This window comes from Suillus subaureus (genome assembly GCF_016647635.1).
Source record: "Suillus subaureus strain MN1 chromosome Unknown BJ212scaffold_54, whole genome shotgun sequence".
Lineage (NCBI taxonomy): Eukaryota > Fungi > Basidiomycota > Agaricomycetes > Boletales > Suillaceae > Suillus > Suillus subaureus.
This window is the reverse complement of record NW_024538610.1, coordinates 33,463-58,748: the sequence shown is the minus strand read 5'-3', so window position 1 is coordinate 58,748 and position 25,286 is coordinate 33,463. Positions and strand designations below refer to the sequence as shown.

Here is a 25,286-nt window from a genome sequence, read left to right as displayed (position 1 = left end):
GTAGATCATTCTGAAAGTTTCATCGTTGGAATACGAGGTAGACATAAATACAGACGATCTGTTTCACGCACTTGATACATTATTGAGGATTGCTACTACCTGCCGTAATTAAGTATTCTCCAAGTTTGTAATTCATGCCAATGCCACGGCTGTGCGTTGAACTGAGTAGGAGGATCACACAGTCCTTACTGGAGAATCTTTAGATCTACGAGTCTTTCGGAGAAGCATCCAAGTGGAAAATAAATCCAACATACTAATAGAACAGTCGTATACTAGTAGGCCGCACCTCTTGCGCATCTCCTGAGCTGTCGAGGGGTAAGGAAGATATCCCCATCAAATTCACCGACGAGGGCGGGGGAATCCCGCGTAGCACCATTCCCCTCATTTGGACTTACATGTAATGTACACGACCGTGACGGGGCATAGCCTAGCAGAGCATCGATCAGGATTTTCAAGCGAGTAATTTTCAGGCTCCGATGTTTTGGGTGCATGTGCATTAGCTGCCGTTGTCGAGTTTGGTACTAAGTAGCGTGCGCGTTTGTCGGGGCCGTGCATTGATCGGCGTGTGACAGCATACGAGGTATTCAGGAGGTTTGGGGCCGGTATCTATGGAAGTGTTAGTATGGAACGGATGTGTGGACCCATCTCAACGGACTTTCGAGCAGTAGAAAGCCCTGGGGTTGATCATATTAGAGGAGCCGATGTACACCGTATAGAAGAACTTGAATATAGTTCCACTTGGTTCTGACTATAACTGACTGGCCCGTTCTCGGGACCAGAGTCCAGACCTTATGACACTGTATTATTAGTGCAATGTACACGATACCATAGCCGAACCGAAATGCAAAAAAAAGAGAAAATAACCATAGAGAAGAAAGTACTCATATACAAGGACAGCATCACACAGGGCTTGTCGGACAACGTACAGATGTTTACATGTTGCATGCGTGTATAGCGATGTTGGAGTGTGGCGATAGCGTGTGCGATGCGAGAAACAGGATTAAAAAGAGCCAAGCAGGGGGTATTGACAGTGTCCGTGTGGGAACCAAGAGAAAAAACTAACAAAATCGTGTCACCCAGGCCCGTCCTCAGAGTGCCATGTACGCTTGAGTGATGTCGAAGTGGGTATGTGAGTTGCAAGATTCATGTGTGCCAATGATGACGACAGCGCAGGGCTTGTGTGGCTACCCATGAGTGTCGACCAGTCGGCACTATCATGTGGGTGGACCAACATCGGATGTTGGTATTGCTGCTGATGGTGTTGGTGTTGTTGGTGCTGCTGTTCCTGGTGGTATTCCGGCCCACGCACCTCCAATGCATCAACTTCCTCACACAACCTCTGATTCGCAAACCGCAACTGCTGCAGCTCATACTGCCAACTACTTTCCCGCGCGGTATCTAGCTCATCGAATACATCATTAGCCTCGGCGTGAATCAGCGTATTGGAGCTGCTTGAGTTGCTGAGTACCGTGATTTGTATGACAAGCGGGTGAGCAAGTGATGGGGAGGGCGCCTGGGAGGGCGTCGAGTTTAGGATTGGGGCGGGTGGACGGTAGATCACGAGCCGCACGTGCACTGTGCTACGATCTTTACGCAGCATCGTGCATACCATTACAGACGGCTCGCCCTCCGCGTATCCACGTACCTGCGCCTCATTTCCATTGGCGCGTTGAATCGCCGCCTCCACATGGCCTCGATCCCCACCAATGACCATTGTACCCAAAGACTTGCCAATGACCTCACCAACGCTCCATCCAAGCATATCGCGCACGCTGGCGCTGGTGACGAGTACAGTCCCATTTGCGCTCACCATGCCCCATACCTCCTGTTCGCCAAGCCCGCCAGCATGGGCAACCGAGCACCACCTGAGCGAGGGCATCCATTTGCCACGGCCGGAGAGGATGATGGCTTTGCGTCCTTTGCCGGGTTCGACGTGGAGCCGGCCCCGGCATTCAATCCAAGCGTATTCAGAGGATTTGGCGCGGGCGCGAAAGAGGAGGTCGACTGTTTTGGGTTGGCTGGCTAGGGTTAGTGGGCTAGGTGGTATTGGGGAGGTGGAGTCGGCTGATGAGGTGTTGGGCGTGATTGAGGACTCTTTGAGCTCGCGCATGAGTGGGACGAGGTCTGCAGGATGGCAGTAGTCAGATATGCTCTTTCCGACGAGCTCCTCGGGTTCGTATCCCAAGACAAGGCGCACGCTCGGGGCGACATAGAGAAAGGCACCTTTGAGGCTGAGAACGACGATAAAGTCGGGGGATTTTTCAAGAAGGAGCATGTGCAGGAGCTGGTTGCCATCGTGAGTGTCAGGTTTGTCAGGGGTAGCTGTAGATGGAGGGATATTGACACTCGTGGAAAGGGGGACTGAGGAAGTGAATTTGGTGTCTGTGATCAGACTACGCAAATCTTTGCTTAGTACGCTATTGGACGGCAGTGCAAGTCGACCTCTTGATGGGGGCCCCAGCGGGGATGGCACGGGTGCACCAGCGCCCACAGTGTAGTTGACAATGTAACTCCCATCGCGCAGTTTCTGCAGAATCGCATTGGGTTGTTCTGTAAGATCGACCTGGAAGCCAACATGATAGACGACCTCGTCTGCTTCTTCTGGACGGTTCGATATGCCGCCTCTGAGGGGGATCACGGTGACGAGATTGTAGAAGGCCTGTCCGCCTTTGCGGTAGTTGATGATACTGGTTTGGCACTCCTTGTCCGCAGAGAGAGATTTTTTCAAATGCGCCGCGGCATCTGGTGCGACGAAGCGACGCTCCTCACCCTTTTGTATGTTTCCATCGGGGGACTGCAAGAAGCGACAATTGCGACCGAGAACCTCATGCTCAGCATAACCTGTGAGGCGATAGAAGGTGGGGGAAGCGTAGACGATGGGACAGTCGTGGCGACGAACATCGACGACAGTAAAGGAGCAAGAACTGTCGACGGGGCCGAGGACGATGATTGGGTGGGGACGGGAGACTACGCGAGAGAGGAGGGAGAGGAGATCGAAACCAGAGGAGGAGTAAACAGGAAGACCTAGGGGCGATGGTGGAGAGAGGCTAGTTGTAGCATTGAGTTTGAGGATGTCTGCGGCTGTGAATGAGGAATTCAAGGTAGTTTGAATTGGAGGGGGTGGGGGTGGAGGGGAATATTCGACTTGGGGATACGGTATAGAATGAGGTACATTCGAATAGGAATCATAGCAATTGCTCGATTGCGCATTGCTAGCACTAGATGCTGCCTCCATGCTCGCATGGTGCCTCGGCTGAGAAGAACGAAAACTATACGAAAAATGAGCATTAGAGGATATCACAGATATTATTTTGTACTCACGGGGCAAAGCCATTGTTTGCAAACCAGGATGAAGCGAACGAACCTGGGCTGTCAAGAAGACCAGCTGGTAGGACCTCCGCACCACCACCTGGGGCTAAAATTGGAGGTCCATTGTACATGAACTGAGGTATCTGAAACTGAAGTCCATTAGAGTAAGCATGACCGTCATCAACATTGTAACGGCCATCGTTGTAATCGCCGTAGTGATTAGAGTACTGCTGACTCCGCTGCGGCTCGTCATGTGCTAAATATCGCTCAAAGGGCATGGTGGGCGGTCTTGGACAAGATCATCCAAGAGGAGCAGAACTTAAAAGTCGAATTTGGGGGTTGGTACTTAGAAGAAGCGTTGAAGCATCCGCCTTTGGAGCTGTGTGCTTGTACTTCACGTTAGCCTAACGTTATAAAGCCGGCTGGCCGCCGTCAACGGTCTGCTTTTTACCTACTGCAAACATTAAGTTTACCTCACCAACGCTTCGTGTAATCCACGTTTAACTCCACTCATTTCATATTACAAATCGCATAATCAATGAACCAGCGCCTGTTCCTACAATGCAGTACAACATCAAACACCTTCCGGTCTGTGTCACATAACAAAATCCTAGCATGCAGGCTGTTAATCTTTGCCCTCGTTCCCCTAACCATCACCCACATTGGATGATGTAGTGAATAAAAGGGCAAGTGTCACACTGTCTGTCTGAAGGTCAAGTACTCTGTCAATAAATCGTGCCATGTTCTTGGTGTGAGAGTGAATGTTATCGCCTCATATCTAAGCTTTGAGCTGTGCCAATTCTGCTACAACGAGCACCAGCTCTATCCCTGAACATCGTATGCGTCAACTTAAAATATCCCAGATAACGCGTAAAATGATACCCACTGCAAAACTCTTTTCTCCTCCTTGGGTTTCAAATAGTCCTCACGGTCCATATTTGTAAAGCCCCGCTTCTTCGACACAATAATATTTTGCCGGGCTAGGAACTTGTACCACGCATGGCGGAGAGCCTCCTGGGTGACCGCAGCGTTCGATTCCTTGCAACGGATGGAGAGGATGCTCTGCCCGATGTTTACTCGCGCGAGCGCATACCAGTCTGAAGCCTGGATGGAAAACATAAAACATATAGCACGAATTCACACCCAAGTCGAGAATCAATCAGTACTCGCGCAACTCACTATCTTGTTGATGCGGATGGTGTGAAATGGGTGGACTCGGACATGCAGGTGGAACGAGACAACTTAGTGACACACTTGTTGCCGCAGATGCGACCTGCTTCAAGCGCCTTAGAGCTCAGCTGCTTGTACTCATCGGAGACGAGATGGCGACAGAAAAGTAACTCGTCCAGATACACGCTTCTAGCCGAGGTCGAAAATTCTGATCTATGGAGATGGTGAGAACGTCAGCGACGAGGTGTGGATGAACAGGTTTGTTCTTACAGTAGCGGTAGCAGTGGGCGAGACGACGACCCATTGTAATAATCTGCGGCAGGATTGCAGTCAGCACCCGAGTACATGGTCTTGCAGAGTCACATCTGAGACAATAGGATTACATCCACCCCGACTAATCGCAATCCAACACTCTTTCGATGTCAAATCACCCCCAGCATCTAAGCGCCATCCGGCAACTGAAAAAACGACACTCACATGTCACATAGAAGTGAGGTGCAATGGGTACCCGGCAGACGAGCACTTAGTAAATGCTGTTTTTACAGGGAAATCGGATAGCCAAGAGATGACAAATCTGACTCGGCGAGCGCCGGAGGACCTCAGCTCATAGTAAGTACTGCTCGCTCCACTTAAGTGAAGCTTAGATCACAGATTGCAGTGTGCCCTGCCAATATCAAGTTATACGCATGATCTGGAGAAGAAAGGGTCCGAACCACTACGACATCGAGATCATCTTTTGTCATAACTGCGATACAAATAATGTTACAAACGATAAATGAAAAGGTAAACGATATCAGTACTTATTTCATGGTGATCAAGAGGAATTGATGGAGTGTCGTCTTTAATAGAACTGTACTCGAGTCTCGAATTTCGTGATTGAATCTTGAATCGCTTTCTGTTTCTCTCCCTCACACATCTCGTGGTATTGTGTCGATCCCTGCCACCCTGCCCATGCCGTCTTATTCAACACACCCCACCATTCGTCTTTGAACGGGTGTCCTGGTGCACCTGCATAACCCCAAGGTTTGGACGTGTACGGCTGCACGAACGGATTGAGTACCGCTACAAGATCAGGATGAACTGGTCCTGTGAAATGCACGACTCCGGGATCCTTCATGTCTCCCAATGCCAGGGTATCTCTGTCAGCCGAGCCAATCTCCGCGTAGGTTCCGAGTCCCTGGGCATTCCAGCTTAAGTTTACTTCGGCCCAATCGTCAGCAAAGTGCACATTCAGCACGTCCTGGTCGTGATAGCGAGCGTCTTTCATCTCGCGCACCCGAGCCTCAAGCTCAGACAGATACGTTCTTGCCCTGGCTAGGTCAATTAGGAGCATGCCTGAGTTGAAGTACTGCCTCCGTGAGACGCCATCATGACCCATTGGGAATCCAACATCCATCGCTGCACCAATCGAGGAGCCCTCCAAATCAGTGTTCCACAACTCCTCTAGGCTCCTGCGCACCAGCATGTCCGCATCCAGGTATAAAGCCCGCTCCACTGGCAAGATCTTTATCATATCAACTTTCGCCCAGGCTACGCCTAGTTCCGCAGTTAGACTTCCAGTTGGAAGGTCTAGGAATACTAGGGTAACATCATATCGCTTGGGAAGCGACGACTTGATCTTTTCTTTGTCTTCGACACAAATTCCACAGTCCACGATATAGATTGTCAAACGTCCCGCAGTCTTTTCGATGGCGCTGCGAATTGTAACAGCTGCTCCCATCGCATACGAGGTGTCGATGGCGAGGACCAAATAGATCCCTAAGCCCAGCGCGCTTGCGAAGCGCTGCTCAGCGCTCTGGTCTACGAGGAATCCAATTCGCATCTCACTGGTCTTCCTCAAAATCATCTGGTACTGCTCTGCAGTTTTAGACAGATGCTCATACTCTCCTGCATGAAGCGCAAGGAATGCATCGATTCCGCGGCGGGGATGGTGCACACTTTCGACGGGCTGCTCGGGCCAGCTATAGTCGTCGAAAATGAATATGCATCCCTTGCGCGCAAGGCGCCATGCAAGTTCTGCATCCAGGAGTGTATCATCTGCGCGATGCGATCCGTCCACATACACCCAGTCAAATCCAGCGCTCGTATCCCGCACTATCTCCTCTTCCAGGAGCGCATATAGCGCGGGGACGCTAAACTGCGGGAGTATGCGAAATGGGCGACCCGTCTGTAGAAGATTCCGCGAGAGCTTGCTGTGGCGCTCGCGTCCCGCGGGAGTACGCATAAGGTCGAAATGGTCGATGCAGACCATCTCACCGCCTTGAGCGCAAAGCGTAGTGAGCAGAAACACTGCGGAGCGCCCTTCCCAAGACCCGATCTCTAGGATACGTGGTTCAGGCGAAGTTACGAGTGGGAAGAGGCTTTTCCAGGATGGAATATTATGGGTAAACCAGTCTTGTGTTGGCGTAAACTCGTATTCATTTGTAGATCCCGACAGATCAGTAACTGTGGAAACAGACATGTTTGGCTGTAGTCGATAGTCAATGTGGGCATCTCAATATGTACGCGAGGAGTGGAGCTGACCTATAGGCACAGAAGGTGTTATGGCCTAGTCTTGGTACTGTCCTTGATGCCTTTCAAGATTTGTGATTTATACCTGTATGCGTAACAGGAGTCCATCAGACCGTTGCATTGGTTGTTTTTTTCAATTAATCTCTTACTTTTGGTAAGATCCCGTTACCTTTAGTTGGAGGGTCTTTGTGGTCAATTCTGATTCGAATCTTAGGGAGATGGTGGTGCTTATCAGGTTCAATGGAATTTCTATCAGCACCAAAAATTGCTGTACCACACACTAGTATAAACAGGTATAAATTCACAGTCTGATTAGACACACTTACCATATTCGAAGGCCGTCGATCCCACTAATATATAAACCACAGGAAGTCCTCTTTATATCCCAACTCTCTTCGCAGTCTTTTGTCCACCATATCAATAGACGCGCTCGCTCGCATTGTGTGTTGATCATCCTGTGATACATTTTCGACAGAAAAGTGCATACAACCTTCTCTAAGTCGGTTGAAGCAGCTCAGACTGGGTTATACACCTTTCTTCAAGCTCGTGAGTATGTTTCCGAACCATAGCATACAACGACGGACTCACATTCCAGTCAAAGAAAAAATGGCAACTACCGGTGGCCCGCATCGGTTTCTCGTTACTGGCGGGAATGGCTTCATTGTACGGGCCTTTTATTACTTACATGGAACAATATTCAATTCAATGTCCACTAGGGGTCATATATAGCAAAGGCATTATTTTATAAAGGCCACTATGTTCGCATCGCAGATATCAAGCGGACCTCATATTTCAACGAGCGCATCTCGAATGAGGTTCTCGTTGGAAACCTCTGCGATCTGTCATTTTGTGAAAGCGCTGTTCGGAGCATGGACACGATCATGCATTTTGCCGCGACAATGGGTGGCATGGGTGCAATCCACGAAGCAAATGATTTCGTGATTTACAATGACAATTCAACAATGACATTCAACCTCGTACATGCCGCTGTACACCGGGGTGTTCAGCGTTTCTTCTATGCATCCTCTGCCTGTATTTATCCGACATCATTACAGCACCATGGAACGAACCCCGTATCCCTCCGCGAGCATGACGTATGGTCTTCTGGGGCCCCAAATCCACAAGGCCTCTACGGTCTCGAAAAGCTGAACTCCGAGCTGCTTTTGATGCAGTTTGTCGAGAAAATGCAGATACGCATTGCTCGATTTCATAACATTTTTGGCCCATACGGCTCATGGGTTGGCGGGCATGAAAAGGCGCCTGCTGCGCAGCTCAGAAAGGCGCTCGCTGCACACATGATTCCCAGCACACGGCATGAAATTGAGATCTGGGGAGATGGGAAGCAACAGCGAAGTTTCCTCTATATTGACAATTGTGTCGAAGCGATTCTCCTTCTCCTTGAATCCGACTGCAGCGAACCAATTAACATTGGATCTGACTGCTCGGTGACTATCGACGACCTCACGAAGATTGCCGTGCAATCTGCAGGCATGGACGTAGGAGATTTCCATTTCAGATACATGGATGATTCCCGTCCTGTCGGCGTCCATGCCCGCAATTCAAACAATGAGTTCATCACGAAGACATTGAACTGGACTCCAAAGATAACCTCGAGGCCGGTATGATGAAGACCGCGTACTGGATCAGAAGGGAAATGACGAAGATGCTCGACGGCAACGACATGGCTGCCCGGACAGAGCTGCTGAGCAGTTTCAAAACGAACAAGGTCGTATACTTGAATCGGCCTACCATTACATTCGCCATCTTGCTTCCCATCACAGTCCCGTGGTCTTGAGGGACCCGAGAAGAGCCTCGAAAACCTTCGGAGCTTTGCGAAGTCCCTTGCGCGCACTACATGGCGTGACACCCACGAACTTGGACTCGTCCACTTTCAGGTGAAGATATACTTGGGAGTTGACGCCGACGATGAGTTTCTCCTTCGCCGCGAGGGAAACAGCGAAATCTTAAACATTGAATCACTCTTATCAGAGGAGGGAATCACGAATGTTTCTACAGAGATATGCAACGTGCCTCGCGGTCATGTCTGCGCCATTTGGCGCCAGTGTGCACATCGGGCTTGGAAGGAAAAAGCGGACTATTTTGTTCTAATGTCGTTCTCCTCGACGAAGGCTGGATGAGAGACATTCACGAACAGTTCACGCTAATTGTACAGCACGGACATGTCTCTCAAGGTATGGGATGCGTCGCCTTCACAAATGTGACTTTTCCCGGAATGCCCACGTTCCCCATTGTCCACCGCACTCATATGAACGCCTTTGGCAGCAAAGTCATACCCAAGGTTTTTATTAATCAAGATAGGGACCCGTTCCTCTTCCAGCTGTACCGCAAATGTGGCTGCTGTCGAATGATACCATCAAGCCTCTCCAACGGCATTGGTGGAAGCCTATCTGCACGCTACATTCAGCAACATGCGGATGGATGGACGTTCGGTCTGTTGACCGAGGCAGCAATGCTAGTGTTAGAAGCATCATTGACGACATCTTTCCCGGCCGCTACTCGTAAAATGACCTTGGACATTATCATTCCAAGCTATCGGGTCCTGCTCCCTTTCCTCGATGCCATCCTTGCCCTCAAGGAGTCTCCGACTTGTGAAACTATGTTCATCATCATCATCGACAACCCGCACTCCCCGAACACCACTGAGCTAGAGGCAAAGTACGCCCATCGCCCAGACATCCGTATCCGTGTCAATGAAAGTAACCTTGGCGCCTCAGCGTCACGAAACAGAGGCATGAAGGAATCTGCAGCGGATTGGATTCTATTTCTTGACGATGATATCACACCTCAAGATGACATTTTGATCGAGGCTGAGAAAGCCATTCGCTCGAATCCACAGGCTGCTGGTTTCATTGGAAACACCTATTTCCCGGTTGCCAGCACTATCTTCACCAATGCTGTCCATCTTGCTGGCGTGACTTACTTCTGGGATATCGCTGCGAAAATGCCACAGAACGAGAGTGACATGCCCTGGGGTGTCACAGCCAATCTCATTGCTCGCCGTGTTCAGGACGGCGTGGAATTTGACTTGCAGTTCCCGAAAACAGGCGGAGGAGAAGACATCGATTTCTGTCGGAAGAAACGTGACTTCTCTGTTGCTCACGGGGGCGAAGGATTCTATCCTGCTCCTCATGTCGTCGCAACTCACCCTTGGTGGAGTGATGGCCAAAGATCATACTGGCGTTTTTACATGTGGTCCAAAGGCGATGGGGGGCTCATAAAGCTTTACCCAAATCTGACGTATCTAGATCACACTCCCAACAGCGCAGAGCTGTTCCTGATTAGCACAGCATCGACAATCCTAGGTGCATTCACATACCTCTTCACAAGGAGCTCTGTCGTGTTCATTGTTTCAATGAGCCTCGCAATGGCGACGGTCATTGCAAACATAGTGCATGATATGTACCGCCATTTGTGGAGAGATACGAATCGCACAAAAGCTCTCAGGTCTTCACTGAGAGGACTAGGATGGGCTGTCGCAATTGCCGAAAGTGCGCTGATCAGGATGGCGAGCGAGGGTGGGAGGTTGATCGGCCTACTTGAGCGTGGAGAAATTATGCTCATTGGGCACAGGTTTGACTGGTTCACGGGGAGGGCAGGAGACGGTCCGATGAACGAGGAAATATTGAATGGACAACAGAGAATGGCACTAGTGGTTCTCATCTTTGGTGTGTTGTGTTTCAAGTTTTGTTACTAGCGTGTCGATGCGGCCATCAGTTCGGTTTCATGCTTGATTTCTATTCATCCCCCCCCTGAGTCCGTGCGTTTGTCACGATTGTTTGTGTACGATATGTATCATCCCGGAGCATCCTTTTCTCGAATCCGCACAGTGGTTGGTGTACGATATGTGACATTCTAGGAGTAGCCTGTTTCTGAGTCCATGTGTCTGCTATGATTGTTGATGTACCATATGTATTTATCTCCCGATTCTGCGTTTCTTCAAGCCCATACAACCTTTGGCTATATGTGTGTACCACTCTAAGAGTAGCCCACTGTAAGAAAAGTCGTGTTAGGCCTAAGACTTTCTCCTCGAAACATGGCCTTTCCTAGCCAGACCCATAGAAGAACGAAGACGGCCATTGGCTGAGCTAATGAAGCGAACGAGTGCAATAGGCAAGCAGAAACCGATCTGCTTCCATTCGTTATGAAAGACGCGCGTGAATGAAAAAAGAGGGGGGGAGGGTGTCGACAGGCGCCCAAAAATTTCACGCGACTGCAGCAACAATTGAGCATCAATTCATAATGGGAAAAGGTGGGAAGCAGCACCCACCATATGACAAGTTCAACCTAGTTGGGTGTAGACGGAAAGCAGAAATTGAATGCCTCAGTTCGGGTAGTACTCTGCGCAAGGGATGATGTAGGGGACCGGGAACCGAATCAACTACGTCACGCCACCCCGCCGTCCTGGTCAACGGTACTACCGGGAGGAAGGACGAAAATGTCATCACCAGTTGCATTTTCAGCAGCCCTGCACCATAGCTAACGATGGTGGGCGAGATGATGGTACTTTGGGCGGACCTGTCCCCCAGCGGAGTCTTCATCCAGTCTGCGTAGACTTCACGCAGACCGGCCAAAGGAGTGCCGTACTTCCTGAATGAACGACTGTAATCTTCCGTTTCATGCAACTAGACCCGGGGTATGATCCGGCAGGGGTATGGACTTCACCAGCCTGCGTCGAAAAACAGGGCATCTTGGAGAGAAAGAACGACTGCTATCTTCCGTCTCATGTTACCAGATCTTAGGCTTGGATACCCATGGACTGGTGGCATTAGACTGGAGATTGGGAGCATCTCACCGGCCTGCATTTCATCGAAGAACAATTCATACAGTGGAAAGGTGAAGAACAACAAAGGTGGCTCTGGGTAGCTCAAATTGCTTCCCAACTTCGGTTAGATAATCTGTACAAAATATGCTGCTATAAATCTCCGACACAGCGCAAGTTGTATCTATACAAAACATGAAAGAGAGCATTGCCAAGGTAAACCGTAATACATATGCAAATGCGATAGAGCGATGAGTGCCAAAGACTAAAAACAATACAAAAAACTAGGTGCAATCCGTTGAGCGAACCCATTAGATCCGGGTACTTACAATGAGCTCCTGACGGCGTCAGTAGCGGGTGATATGACAGCGACCAATACCGAGATATCTGTAAAGACTCTTGAGAACGGTGCAAGTCCTCAAGGCAATAAACGCACCATCTATTTTGCCGCCTCTGAATGGTTTCCCTGATTCCCTTGCACGACATGCAAACGGCACCTCATCCTCCATATCAAACACGCCGTCCTCGATTCCTCGGCCCCTTCTCTCGCTCACGCGACGCGCACGTGAACAGAGCGCTTCACTCAGCATACCTGCTAGCGTTCGACGGCCCAAAAGACCCTCACCACCCTCCTTGTCACTCTTAAGGAAAGAGCGCTTGAACCGTACTACTTCGTCCAGTACCTCGTAATCCCACAAGTTATCAGAAAGCCCATCGGAAGCGAGAATGAGGATATCGTCTGACTGGACTGGGAGGCTGAGGATTTGAGCATCTCGAGGGCGTGCCGAGGATGCTGGACCGAGTTGCACGGGTGTGTTGAAGGCTCTCCACATCTCTTCGCTGCGCCAAGCGATATTCTCGTCGCGCACCAGCATGCCCATACAGTCTCCAAGATGGGCGATCTTGAGCACTGCGTCGTGAGTTTCTTTGCGCGAGGCTGTATCTGGAGGGTTCTGTAAGATGAATGGGCGGGGTAGGGAGGTGGCCGGGGGAGGTGTGCTGGAAGAGTGTTGGAGGACTGCGACGAGCGCTGTTGAAGAGCCTGTCATGAGGGGAATCATCTTTGGAAGGGAAGGTTCTGGTGCGTGTGGGGTGGACTGTGGGGAATCTGCGGAGGTGGTGAGGGGTGCTTCCTCAGGTATGGATGCGAGTCCTGGAGACAAGGGCACCCTTGTAGGCGGATTGAGAGGCTCTGGAATGACGTGAGCCTTGAGGGTGTTCTCGTATGCACGTTCGAGGATCATTAGGACATCCAGTCCGTCTTCAAGATCCTCCAAAGAGTCTTCGAGCTCTTCATGAAGCTCGTCTATTTCGGCCTTCCACGGCCATACGGCACTGTGGACCGCCGATCCCGGATGTCGGTGTGGTGATTTGGACCGAATGGGAGATACATCCCGGCGACAGAATGATGAGGCCTCAGCTTGGAGGGCCTCTGCCGAACAATGGTGCATTAATCGGCGAGCGAATAATGCACTAGGTGATGGATCTGTGGAGACATGATTTGATGAACTAGCGTCTGGGATATAAGGTTGAGAATATGAAAAGTCCGATGAGAATCTTCAAACATACCAGGTGTCTTGGCTCTTGACCAACCACCGACACCATCTGCGACGCCCATAGCATTCTCCTGTATAAAGTAGGCATCTTCGCCGACTTGGACGGCGAAACTGAGATCCTCTTTCTGAGGGTGGGCGTCAATCTTTCGCCAATTATTGCTATTGCCGCCGCCTAAGGCTATGCTCCTCCCTGAGACTTGGGCTTTGGTCTTCTTCGGTATACCATATGCACCAACATCGAGATGGTAGCGAACCTTTTGCTTCTTTTCCCGTGGATGGGAGTCAGTGTGGGAGTCTGCGACGGCGATATTATAAAAGGGTATTGGTGCGAACGGGGAATAGGGAAAGAAAGAGGAAGACTGGTGTGAAGGAGGGGTGTGGGGAGGAGAGTTTGGATTTGCTTGTGGTGATGTTAGCGCCAAAGAGAATGGTGGCTGTCCCTGTGATTGATGTGCAGAACCCTCGCCCTCTGCCTTGGCAGGGAGGCGGGATGTGGAGAGGATGTGGGGTTTGCTAGGCTGTGGCTGAGGTGGAGGTGGAGAGTCGAAAAAAGCAAGTGGACTGGAGGAACTAGTAGGTGCATTGTAAAGAGAACGAGCAGAAGGTGCTGAACCAGATCGTCTACGGGAAATTGGGGATGTGGAAGGTGCCGATGAGGATATGGAGCGGGGAATGACAGTGTAAAAGCGCTTTTGAAAGGTCTTCATGGTTGGACCTGGTGCGCTCATGTTGAGCAGACCGTCGTGCTCGATGAGCAGAGACTATTATTGATTGTACTTAATACAGTCCGCAAGTACTGATGGATGGAAGAAGATGAGAACAGCAAGTGCGGGGTTAGGTGGCACCGGAAGAACACGGGTGGTCGGGTCACAAGACAAACTCACACGATCTCATTGGTCACGTACTCGAGTTGTACTATGCATGAAAGCGAGAGATTTAAGACTTTGGATTCGCATCATAACATGGTAGTCACTTAGCAGGCAGTCACAGTTGAGATGATTGGAAGTATGCATGAAATAGAAACAATCGAACACCTTTCTGCGCTGGAAGACTGCAGACCACTCAAAAGCCGCCGTCTTTCGAACTAGGAAAGGAGATGAGTCCCGAGCCAGAAGGCCTGAAATACATATCATCCATGGATTCAGAGCTTGCGACTTGCGAACCCAGTTTGGACCAGCGTTTGCAGCTGATCAATTTTGTTGATGCCAACGATGATGACTCGTGATGACCCAGATAGACGCCGCACGAGTGGAGTGCCATACGTAGCCATCGTGTATCTGCAACCAGTTCCGCCCGCAGGGGGTCTGTAGCTAGGATATTGCGAAACTCCCGGACGCTGTGATAGACCTGGCTATGGTGGCGAAACGAGGAAGGTCGATGGATCTTTTGATCTATGCAAGTGATGGGGTTTGATAAATAGGCTCTGCCTAGAAATTCTGAGAGTATATCCTTTCTGGAACTCCTTCAAGTGGAAAGAGGAATGATATGCACTTCAAGGAGGCTGCGATCTCTATGAACGGATATATTTACGGGAGTACTAGTAAGAATGCATCGGTATCACTTGGACATCCCTGCCCAGACAAGGGCTTGGCAAGAAGTGTGACATTGAAAGAGGGTCTAAGGGAAGCGACGACAGGCAACATGGCACATGCGGACATCATCTGCTACTCAAGTTCGTTCGTCTCGATGAATGTCGTCTAATAACCTGTGGATGATCCGGGTCCCTTGTCAACATTCATGCGCCCTGCACCCTTGACAGAGCGCTTCACCATTCACACAGATCAAAGAACGTGTCGGGCCAAGCAGTGCATTTGGGATAAATAAAAGGTGAAACTGATTTGAGTGTTTTGTTATGTATATGCAGTGTTCGGGCCTTGCTGCGAGTAAGCCATAAATAGGATGGACTGCGGCTAATTTTGTTTATGAGCGGCTAACGGTGAAATCAAGGGTAGGGCACGTAAATATCATCCAGAATGTCAGAACAACCACCTCCAGTTCCACCTCTACCTATAGACTACAGTGCACCTCGACCACCACCACCACCTCCTATACCACCACTTCCAATAGAATATCTCAGAGAACAATCCAAATCACCTTTACCTGCTCCTCGTCCACATCGAGTTGATCTAGATCTACCATATAACGTGAGTGTTCAACGTATGTAACAGACACCCAACTCATTACATACTAGATGGCCAGATCCTTGGACAATGCTGTTTATCCTCCTCATCAACGCAACCCAAACCCAGGTTTTGTCCCACCACCCCCCTGGAATCTACCTCCCGTTTCTCTCCCAGCTTCACCTCGTCCACATCACTCTCCTTCAATGCCACCACTTCAACCTCACCACCCGCGACACTCTCCTCCTGCACGTGCTCAAAGTCAGAGCGCCGTTCCCAGTCTTACAGCCCCTATTCCAACCGTACAATCTCTCTCCATTGCACTTCCCACAATACAACAGCCCGCTCATGATCCCGCACTCAAACTCGCTTGGGCCCGTGACGTTCTTGTCCTCGTAGATCGTACTCAACATCCTACCGCAACTGACATCCCAGCGGGTCCAGTCACAATTACTGATCCACAACTACAACGTCTCGTCGCAACCGCAGTCCCTCTCATACAGCATCTCGCAAACTTAAATCAACAACCACTTCCTTTGTTCGCAGCTGAAGCAATATACCTCCGTGCTACCCTAGAATCAAGCGGTGCTTACCCCGATCGCATCCCACACAATCCCCGTCAGGCATTCCGCGATTTCGAAGCTGCTGCACGTGCAGGTTACGCCGCTGCATGGTTCCGTCTCGGTCGCGATTACGAAAACTTTAACGATGCAATTCATGCCAAAGACTGTTTCGAACGAGGCGCAAAGTTGGGCGTCGAAAGCTGTGTTTATGTATGTCTCTCAAATTCTTTTTCTGTCATTTATCTCATCGGCATCTAGCGCATGGGCATGGCCAATCTACTGGGTCAACTAGGTCTCCCCCCAAACCCGGCTGCTGCCCTCCCCTTTTTGCAGCGTGCAGCTACACTCGCCAGTACTACTACCCCTCAACCCGCTTATGTCTATGCCCTCCTCCTCCTCGGCGAATTCTCCGCTGCTTCGCTGCCTGCTTCTCTCCTACCTCAACCACACATCGCTCAATCAGAGGCCCGTCGCCATCTCGAGCGTGCAGCCTACCTTGGTTTCGCACCCGCACAATACAAGCTCGGCCACGCTTATGAATTTGCCAGTCCGCCTTTCCCCTTTGATGCATTACTCAGCGTCCAGTATTACTCTCTCGCTAGTCAGCAGGCCGAGGTCGAGGCAGACATGGCCCTCAGCAAGTGGTTCTTGTGCGGTGCAGAAGGCGCATTCGACAAGGATGAAAGTCTTGCTTTCACCTTTGCCGAAAAAGCTGCCAGGCGCGGGTTACCGAGCGCTGAATTTGCCATGGGGTATTATAAAGAGGTCGGTGTGGGCGGTGAAAAGGATATCCAGGAATCGATGAAGTGGTACTCCCTCGTATGTCTTCTTTTCATTTTTAGACATTCTCGCTCATGAGTCCGCAGGCTGCTGAACATGGAAACACAGATGCTGTTGAACGTATCGCAGCGCTTAACCAGGTCGTCCCTCAAGCCCTTTCACGACAAGAGCACGACACCATCACCGAAGCCCAGCTCGTCCGCAAGCGTACTCAAGCACGGGAGCGATCAAGTGGACAGCCACGCATGAGCGCGGAAGATGGAAGACAAGTCATGGAAATGGCGAGAAAGAGCTCGATCGTGCGACAACAATCACCACCGCAGGCGGCGCCCCCGCACATGATCTCGCTTGTTGAGAAGTCATCGCCTTCTGCTGTACCCCAGCAACTACCTCCACAACAACAGCAACAGCAATCGCAAAGGCAGTTCGCGGGTCAACATCGGTACACCCTTGTAGACCCTGGATCAGGAGGTGCGCCGCCGTCGCGTCAACAGTCGCCGTTACAGCAGCCACAGCCACAGCCACAACCACAGCCTGCGTATGCAAGAGCGGCTGGGAGACCGCCTGGCCAGAGGCAAGGATCAGGGCCACCTCAGGGGCAGTCACCACAGGCTCAGGCTCAGCTCACACAGGGCGATAGAATCCCTACTCCTCAAGGGACTACACGTCCCCCAGGTCCAAAACCCCCCACCACATTTGCAGAGATGGGAATTCAAGGTGCAAAATTGGAGGAGAAGGAATGTGTGATTATGTAGGTGCTCCGTGCATACCCCTTTTCGAACTCTTTTTTTTGGAGATGATATTTCAGTTTGAGCTTTTTACGTAGGATCACATGCACGTAATGGCTAGATGTCATGTTTTCGTTTATACATAGTGTAATGCTATCATGGGCTTTATTATAACCATTTGGCTGTGTGGCCTCGGTGATGAAAACTTCCATCAACTTGCTGCTGCGTACTTACGTCCTTCTGAATGATGGCCGTCTAGATTACGCGGACTGTAGGCGCGGACATGACGATCGAATAACCAAGCTAGGTAGCGTTCCAGCGTTCCAGCGTTCCAGCGTTCCAACAACTTTTCAAGGGAAATGGGCTCCGTAATAGCATGGAATGGGAACGAGACTCAACGTTGAAGAGATGATCCATAGAACGGAATCCCGTAAAAACCTTGACATTTCCAGCACGAGTTGTGCTCACGTATACCTATCTCCCATGCTAATCAATAATCTGCCGACGGTAAAAAAAAGTTAGTGTATGGTTATCAGTAATGTATGCAAAAGAGCAAGGGGAAGCGCGAGAGTGGTTTGATTGTTTGGTATACCAATGCAAGGATCGTGTGTAATGTGAAAGTGCAAAATCAAAACATGTCGACTTGAAAGCAAAATCACGGTGGTATCAAAAAAAAAACCACAAAAGGAAAAAGAAAAACCAACTGTCCCATTTCATCAGAGATCAGCACCGACAGCGTCTACGACGTATAGGACTTGCTGTGGTCGGACAAACAGTCCCCTGGACTCGGATGTCGACAGGTCGGATGCTGCGGGCGAGGAGCTTCGCATCCGCTTTGTGCGGTCCATTCCTACGGTCAACTGGTCTCCTTCTCGTTTTAGTCCGCGATTATCCCTCCCTGATCCGTTCATCCAGTCCATCTTCCGCCGTCTCTGCGTCTGATAATCGTCTGCGCCAAACTCCCACTCTGACCCATTACTCCCGATGTCGAAATAACGGATGCCACCCCAGGACCCATCGTTCCACTGACGGCCGTCTGAGGGGTCACCAACCCAGGCCTCCAGTGGTACTTCGATGCCGACCCAGGGTCCGAGCTCACCCTCAACTTCACCGATGTACCGTGCAAATGCCTTAAAACGCTTGCGCTTCGACGACACTATGCATGGAATGCCGACATCGAGCGTCGCACCGCGAAGCTGAACTAGGACGTTCGCCTCCTCCGGGGAGGCAGATGATTGTTCGGGAGTCCGTATGCTTGTGGTAATCGTATCTGATGACCCGCGGCGGGTGAGTGAGGGAGGTGAGTCTGCTGCAGGAGAGGCCCCATCTTGCGTCGGAGAGTTGGTATCATCATCATTGAGGCTGGTCGTCTCGCGGTCCTTGCCCTTGTCGAGATCGCTAAGCGTAATACGAGGCGATCTTTGAGAACGGTTCTCAATGACCCTGCTGAGCGGCTTCCTTTGTGAGGGGGTGGTGGTTTTGGCGGGCGTACGCTTGGAGGGGGTCAGCTTGGTAAATTCAGATGTTCCCCGGCGAACGGATGTTCGTGTGGCGACGGTAGTGGTCGTTGTCGAAGTGGATGCAGTAGATGACAATCTTTCTCTCACAGGAGTGCTTCTATTCGTCCCCACCGTCCTCGCGCTCCCATTTGATACAGTGGATCCTCCAGACCCCTTCCTTGAGCGAGGCGTGAGCATTTCAGAGTGAGCAGTCCTGAACGTAGCATCGCTTATCGCACTCGACAAGTCCGAATTCGGGCGGGGAGCAGATGGAATACGGAGTGTGGACTCTCTTGCGGAGGAACGGACGGTAGAAACACGTGAACGCACCGAGGGTGCAATGGATTTTGGCTTTGGAGAAGGTGAACAAGAAGTGATGATTTTACTTAGCGCGGGTTTAGTCAGGTTTGGCGTAGGACTGACGTTGCCTGCGCGAGGCAAGGGTGTCTTGCGTTGCAAAACCTTCTCTGTCGTACTTGATCGTACGGATGTGATGCTCTGCGAGTCAGGCGTGAGCTTGGAGTCAGGGCGTACATCGTTGGGCTTGGGAGTCGTAGCGTTGCGTGGAGACGAACGCCCAATGGTGCGCACGCTTGCCGCGGATGATGTCATTGTAGCCTCACGGGCATGTTTGTGAGGGCTGTTGATATTACGGCTGAGCACAGACGCGCGCAGCGAATGCACACTAAGTGTATCAGAGTCTGCATCTCCAGTTGCAGATGACTTGCGGAAGGCAGTACGCCGGAGGTGCGAGGGCTGAGCGGGTGATATGAGGTCTTCAACAGAGACTTCCAGTTCTGATAAAGAAACGGACCAGTTTTAGGCATCAAAGAAGAAGACGAGCACATAAAACGTACCCTGAGAGATCTCTTTAATGGCCCAGCCCTCGAGGCCATCGAAACCACCTTGCTGACGCGTGCCCATCCAACGTTTTCGGATGTACCGAATGAGATCTGCACGAGCGTCTTCAACTTGCACGCGAATGTGCGAGGTGGCAGAGAGCATGGCAGCGTCTTCATCCGTCGGGTGTGGTCGTAGGAGGATATTCACAAGGCTCTAATCAAATATTAGCATGGTGCATAATTGACCTCACTTCAATCCTCACCTGATACACTGTTCCAGCGTGTTTCTCAACCATTCCGCGTTTAATCGCTTCCATCACCCAGGCAACCCTCTCGCCATCATCAAACCTCTCGCCATCTGCCTCCATGATCTGTAGCCAATCATCCTGTTCGAAACACTCGGCGCTCTGACTCACAAGACATTCATCTATCGCTTTCCGCGCCTGTAGCACCATCTCCCGCGATATATCTGCCCAGGCATCAATGACAGAGTCAAGCTTCTTTATCGCATGCTGCGCGGCGAATAATAGGGGAAATACGTTCATCGGCGTCGTCCGCTTTGCTAGACCCTTCAGCAGATTTTCTCGAATCTTCTGCGGAAGCGATGCGAATTCAGAGATGCACCAGCCTTCCCCGAACAGGCCTACGAGTGCCCGTCGCGCGCCCCGTTCCAAGTAACTGTTCTTGACATCATCTGCAAGCGCAAATTCGAGTACACGTGGCGCTCGCCGGGCGCACTGTCTGCACCGACATCCGCCAGTACCCCACTTGGACCCCGTGATGCGTTCGTACTCGTTGAATTCGAGAGATGCATGAAATAGCCCATGAATCATTTCGTATACGATCCGGGCCTGTATTTCAGCGACCAACCCGTCCAAAGATAGGTAGGTCGCCGACTTAAGGATCGCGAACGCGGTGTCCAGGTCGTACGTCCGGTGGGAGAACACGAGTGTTCCCGTGTAGATGTACCCCAAAGTAAAATGGAGTGAGGCGGGGGTAAAAGGAGGCGAGGGGAGCGTGACTGTAATTGGTTCCCCAGACTTTGCCGGCTGTGCCCAATTCAAGAGCTGCGCATGGAAGTAGGGAGAGCGGGACACGAGAATGAAGCGGTGGGAAGAAAAAATAGCGGTTGCTGGCTCGTGATTTGTCGAGGAAAAGGTGCCAGATAGGGCGATGCGCACGTCAGAATAGAGACGAGATCGCCACATAAACACGAGGTCTTTGCGCAGCTTGTCAACGCGGTTCTCCTCAGCATCAACAAGCTCGCGCGACTCTGAGGTATCAAAGAGAAATTCAAATGCCTCGCCAAGTCCCTCGCCTGTGTACAGATACTCCAACTCATTGGAAAACAGGGTTGTGCTGCTAATAGCTGGTATGCGCATGACGGCGTTGAGGTTGGTAGAGGGTGAAGGGGATGACGAACGGTACGGAGATGGAGAACGAGATGTCTGGGCGTAGTCCAGGGTGAGACTCAAGGACATGGCAGACTGTGCTGGCGCTGGAGAGGGAGTGGTGGAGTATGGAGTCGGGGAAGCGATGGGAGGGGGGCGGAATTGAAAGTAGCGTTGCTGGAAGGAAGGCGGGGCGCGTGCATATACGATAGCTGAATTCTATTAGCAAAGACGTGGTGAGCGAACTCTAAGTATGACTACCTTTGTGGCCCCAAACTTCATCGTGATCATTGTCATTATCGTCGGAGTGGAGTTCCCAAACAACATCTGCAAATCGATCCTTTGCCTGGTGAAAGAGGTTAGTGAGATCATTACGCCAGGCTTGCGTTGACTGTCTTGTTGCTTCCTGGACAGTATATGATGGCGTAGAACTAACACCAACCATCGCCATCGCCAGCAACGATGAACACGACGAGCAATCGAATGGAGACGGTGCGGAGGACGGTCACAAAAGTTGCAAGCACCAGAAACACGTGTTGTAATAGGGTTAAGGTTATTGCAGGTAAGGTACTTAGAGCCGAAGAAAATAAAAATATTAATTCCAGGGTTAAGCCACTAGTCGTAAGTACGAGGGACATGATTAATCACCCCAAACCAACTTCAAAATTAAAACAACTCCTCCTCTTCGGGTTTCCAGTTCTTCGCCTGATCCCAATACCCCGCCAACCTCTGTCCCAACACCTCCTTAGCCATCGCATCCGTGGGACACCCCCTGGGTTTAAACGTATTAAACGCCCGATCTCTAAGTTGACCCTCCCACACGAGATAACACGCATTGTTTTCGAGGGAGACAATTTCTTCGGGCTCTACAGATTTCCCAGGACCTCCAGCACCAGCGACATCATTGAAAGTGGTACCATTGGGTTCCGTGCCTTCACTTGCGTTGTCGAGGACCACATCCTCCCCACCGCGCGGACGCGCAGCCTCAGTCCAAGCAATACGATGAAGCATCAACCGCTTATAATTCTGAATGAACTTGGAAGCGCCTTCGACATATACCATGCTAAAGGCGGGATTAAAAATGCACACGCCCGTTAAGTTGAGTTGTTCTGCGTTTTTGCGGACTTTGAAGCGGTGAGAGGGGTCTGTAAGCGTTTTGACCCTGTTGCACAAGAAAAGTGAACAAAAGTAAAGTCAGCTTGGATAGTACCGATGAGCGAGGGGCACGCACTTGAAAACAGCCCCAACAATGCCCTTCTTCTCCTGCTCAGTTTTCTTATTCTCGATCTTCTCTCTGCGTTGTTCATCTGTGAGTTTACGTTCCGCATTTGTTTTTTCGTGCGTGTGTTTTCTCATGGCAACTTCTCTGCGCACGCGAGCTTCGACGCGCGTGGGGTCTTGAACTGCGTCTGATGTCAAAACTTTCATGAGGTTCGACAGGCGGACTGTGTGACATGAATCGTCAGCAAGGTCGAAAAAGTTTAAAGCAGTTGAAACGTGCCTTTCGGTGGGTCAGGCGGGATGAGACCCATGCGAATACGATCACGTTTATCTTGACGTTCGGCTTGACGGCGCTGCTTTCGCATCTTCTTTGTCTCCTGTTGTGCCATGTCAGATTGTACACACCCAAACAAGATATGTGCGCGCCTTTTTGGTCAACATAAGCGGTTTCAAGCCGATTTTGTTTTCTTCCATTGGAGCTGGGATGGGAATAGGGTGCTGGACGTACAGCGTGACTGGCGAATCCTGAGTTCGGATGTTAAGATGCGAAAATCCGAGGTAAAGGTCATCGTAGGTCTTGTTTGGCAGTAGAGCTGCGTCCCACCATTCCACTGTTGGGGGAGGTTCACGCTAGGAGCCGTAGTTAGGGACGAAATCAACGATTGAGTATAAACGTACTTTGATGTTCTTCTCCAGAGTCTCGAACTCTGAATCAAGACCAGCTTTCCGTGCGCTCTCGGCAATACGTTGCTTAAGCGCCTCGAGCTGTGCTTCCTGACGCATTTGTTCGGCGAGCTGTTGATACTTGCCCTGGGGATTGAACCGGAAGGTGCGACCATGACGCTCCTTTGGGGCGCCCTCAAAACCACTGTCTTTGGCTGCGGTCGAACTGGAAGCGTAAGGGTTGGCTTTGACTTCGACGATAGGAACTGGACTTGGCGCTGGGGGAGGGGTTGGAACATTTCGAATATTTGCCTTCGAACGGCGTCAGTTTCAATGACATGTGTGGGAGTCATGTGTACCTTGATTGAAGCGAACTTGGGCTGCATTGGTTTGTATCGATCCTTCTTCGACTGTGGTGCAGTAGGAGCGGTATCAAGGAGAAGGGGATGAGCGGTCATCTTCAAGCCAGCGCCTTGCTGTGCTGGTTCGACAGGCTTGTTCCTCTTGCCCATTTGAGGCACCGACTAGACGTATGGTTTGGAAGCAAGTATCATTAAAAAGTAAGGAGACTGACCATGTACGGGTTGTCCTTGACGGCAAGCTTTGTCTGTGCCTCTGCCACACGGCGCTTGGCCTCTGCGACCTTGCGAGCGAGGTCTTCGGTGTTCTGAAGCGGCGTGGCTGGAGCTGGTGAGGGGTTCTCTGTCTTGACTGGTAGAGCCTTTGCGAGACCTGATATCCCGCCTTTCATGGCTGCAACCTTTGCCGCAATCTCTGCTCGCTTCTGCGCGATGAGAGCATCTCCGGATAGCTGTTGATTGATAAATGAGTGATTGAACGAGCTTGAGAAAGATATGCACTGACGACTGCTGGGGTGTTGCTCCCATTAGAGTGAGTCTGTAAGGAATAAAGGGTTATAGAGACATGTGAGAACGATGTAGTAGGTGAATTCACCTTGAAGAAAAGAAAGTTAGACTCACAAAATCACTAGAAATGAGACATGAGCTGGTTAAACAAGGGCGCTAGTAGGATTGACTGACCTTTTTTGTTTTTTCGTTAATGGAGACTCCCCATTGCCGTCGAATGCTCGCTTGCTCATCGTTTGTGGTGGCAAGCAGAAGCAGCGCGCTCAGTTCAATATCACTTGACACAATTTAACCCCTCTAAGGGGGGTTATGTCAAGAATTAGAATTCGTGTGCAGGATTTTGTGTCTGGTACAGCGGGCTAGAGATATTTAAGACGGGTTTTAACGTTGTCCAGAATGCAAAGAACATTTTTGAAATTTAAACTGACATAAATATGGGTACATTACTTCAAACTTTGTCAGTGTTTTGTGCATAATCCAAAATATTACAGCTGTTTGCAAAAAGGTTGACAGTAGCAACATTTTGAGAAATAACACGCGCATATACTTGCAAACGCTTGACGCAATGTATGCCTCCCGTTTCGCGCCAGAGCTTGAGGATCCGCCAGAACGCGCATTCTGAATCTCCGACGCAAGCAAGAATGTCTTCGAGTGCAAGGTGTTGATGCTTGTGAAGATTAATTGCGGCTAGTCGTGACTGATTTTCCGATACATGATGGTCAATTTGTGATGTATGTATGTGGCTATTAATCTATTATTTGTTTGTTTTGTTCTTTTCTCAAAATGTCGCTACTGTCAACCTTTTTGCAAACAGCTGTAAGCTTTGGCAGTGACCATACTTCACCGAGAATAAGAGATATACTATTGGTTACCACTCGCTCGTGCAGTCCCACATTTCGTGCATCCTCCAAAACCACACTTTTCCTACTACAAATCTTCAAACTACTATGTTCATTTGAAATAATAATACACAAGAACATCTTACAAGCTTAGACAGATGCATTCGGACAAGAAACAAGAGAGATAAATGTTTGCTTGTGACAAAGGCTTTTATCACTTCCATTGTTACCACCTGGGTTGCCCAATAAGTCAGCCTTACTATACTGGGTGATCATGCACCTCACCCAGTATAATAAGGCTTAGTTACCTAAATACCCAACACCAGCATTAAACCTTGCCCTAAATATTGTCCAAGTACTTCAAGGCATTACCGTACATTAGTAATTGCTGTTATTTTATTTTCTCACCCTAAAGCAGTAATTGCAGAGCACTACCACCCCAAACATA

General features: G+C 50.3%; 8 protein-coding genes across 8 annotated transcripts; 2 read left to right on the top strand and 6 right to left on the bottom strand.

Annotated features, from left to right (window-relative positions):
- Positions 1–1,072: 1,072 nt before the first annotated feature.
- BJ212DRAFT_1283873 (uncharacterized protein) lies at positions 1,073–3,440 on the bottom strand (the record flags this gene model as incomplete). Its single annotated transcript, XM_041331784.1, has 2 exons — positions 1,073–3,269; positions 3,322–3,440. 2 exons carry the CDS (start codon positions 3,438–3,440, stop codon positions 1,073–1,075), a joined length of 2,316 nt encoding a protein of 771 aa, XP_041187164.1.
- Positions 3,441–4,158: 718 nt separating this feature from the next.
- On the bottom strand, positions 4,159–4,783 carry BJ212DRAFT_1449619 (ribosomal protein L10e/L16; the record flags this gene model as incomplete). Its single annotated transcript, XM_041338721.1, has 4 exons — positions 4,159–4,413; positions 4,489–4,523; positions 4,544–4,649; positions 4,736–4,783. The coding sequence occupies 4 exons, from the start codon at positions 4,781–4,783 to the stop codon at positions 4,159–4,161; spliced, it is 444 nt and encodes a 147-aa protein (XP_041187163.1).
- Positions 4,784–5,045: 262 nt separating this feature from the next.
- Positions 5,046–6,863, bottom strand: BJ212DRAFT_1392160 (glycosyltransferase family 8 protein). Its single transcript, XM_041337052.1, has one exon. The coding sequence runs from the start codon at positions 6,728–6,730 to the stop codon at positions 5,321–5,323; it is 1,410 nt and encodes a 469-aa protein (XP_041187162.1). The 5' UTR covers positions 6,731–6,863; the 3' UTR covers positions 5,046–5,320.
- A 733-nt stretch (positions 6,864–7,596) lies between these two features.
- BJ212DRAFT_1486426 (glycosyltransferase family 2 protein) lies at positions 7,597–10,705 on the top strand (the record flags this gene model as incomplete). Its single annotated transcript, XM_041341117.1, has 5 exons — positions 7,597–7,653; positions 7,707–8,609; positions 8,654–8,719; positions 8,772–9,092; positions 9,146–10,705. The coding sequence occupies 5 exons, from the start codon at positions 7,597–7,599 to the stop codon at positions 10,703–10,705; spliced, it is 2,907 nt and encodes a 968-aa protein (XP_041187161.1).
- Positions 10,706–12,095: 1,390 nt separating this feature from the next.
- Positions 12,096–14,054, bottom strand: BJ212DRAFT_1283850 (uncharacterized protein; the record flags this gene model as incomplete). Its single annotated transcript, XM_041331783.1, has 3 exons — positions 12,096–12,157; positions 12,207–13,279; positions 13,336–14,054. The coding sequence occupies 3 exons, from the start codon at positions 14,052–14,054 to the stop codon at positions 12,096–12,098; spliced, it is 1,854 nt and encodes a 617-aa protein (XP_041187160.1).
- Positions 14,055–15,197: 1,143 nt separating this feature from the next.
- BJ212DRAFT_1392140 (uncharacterized protein) lies at positions 15,198–17,691 on the top strand. Its single transcript, XM_041337051.1, has 4 exons — positions 15,198–15,470; positions 15,518–16,219; positions 16,268–16,828; positions 16,876–17,691. The coding sequence occupies exons 1-4, from the start codon at positions 15,300–15,302 to the stop codon at positions 17,542–17,544; spliced, it is 2,103 nt and encodes a 700-aa protein (XP_041187159.1). The 5' UTR covers positions 15,198–15,299; the 3' UTR covers positions 17,545–17,691.
- Positions 17,692–18,233: 542 nt separating this feature from the next.
- Positions 18,234–21,694, bottom strand: BJ212DRAFT_1283843 (uncharacterized protein; the record flags this gene model as incomplete). Its single annotated transcript, XM_041331782.1, has 5 exons — positions 18,234–18,823; positions 19,670–19,717; positions 19,874–20,072; positions 20,122–21,461; positions 21,511–21,694. 5 exons carry the CDS (start codon positions 21,692–21,694, stop codon positions 18,234–18,236), a joined length of 2,361 nt encoding a protein of 786 aa, XP_041187158.1.
- A 72-nt stretch (positions 21,695–21,766) lies between these two features.
- BJ212DRAFT_1570876 (pre-mRNA processing factor 3-domain-containing protein) lies at positions 21,767–24,252 on the bottom strand. The gene is made up of 10 exons (XM_041342052.1): positions 24,174–24,252; positions 24,114–24,120; positions 23,998–24,030; positions 23,708–23,944; positions 23,493–23,657; positions 23,149–23,445; positions 22,897–23,100; positions 22,751–22,847; positions 22,481–22,694; positions 21,767–22,411 (listed from the first exon to the last, which is right to left on the bottom strand). Exons 1-10 carry the CDS (start codon positions 24,230–24,232, stop codon positions 21,916–21,918), a joined length of 1,809 nt encoding a protein of 602 aa, XP_041187157.1. The 5' UTR covers positions 24,233–24,252; the 3' UTR covers positions 21,767–21,915.
- Positions 24,253–25,286: the final 1,034 nt, after the last annotated feature.

Excerpts from the sequence above, each read along its gene's own strand:
- BJ212DRAFT_1392160 (XM_041337052.1), bottom strand. The coding sequence starts at position 6,730 with ATGGTCTGCATCGACCATTTCGACCTTATGCGTACTCCCGCGGGACGC.
- BJ212DRAFT_1392140 (XM_041337051.1), top strand. The coding sequence starts at position 15,300 with ATGTCAGAACAACCACCTCCAGTTCCACCTCTACCTATAGACTACAGT. Across the intron at positions 15,471-15,517 it reads ATCTAGATCTACCATATAAC|ATGGCCAGATCCTTGGACAA; the intron begins GTGAGTGTTCAA and ends ATTACATACTAG. Across the intron at positions 16,829-16,875 it reads CGATGAAGTGGTACTCCCTC|GCTGCTGAACATGGAAACAC; the intron begins GTATGTCTTCTT and ends ATGAGTCCGCAG.
- BJ212DRAFT_1570876 (XM_041342052.1), bottom strand. The coding sequence starts at position 24,232 with ATGAGCAAGCGAGCATTCGACGGCAATGGGGAGTCTCCATTAACGAAA. Across the intron at positions 23,446-23,492 it reads CCAAGTTCGCTTCAATCAAG|GCAAATATTCGAAATGTTCC; the intron begins GTACACATGACT and ends CGCCGTTCGAAG. Across the intron at positions 22,695-22,750 it reads CCCGCCTGACCCACCGAAAG|TCCGCCTGTCGAACCTCATG; the intron begins GCACGTTTCAAC and ends CATGTCACACAG.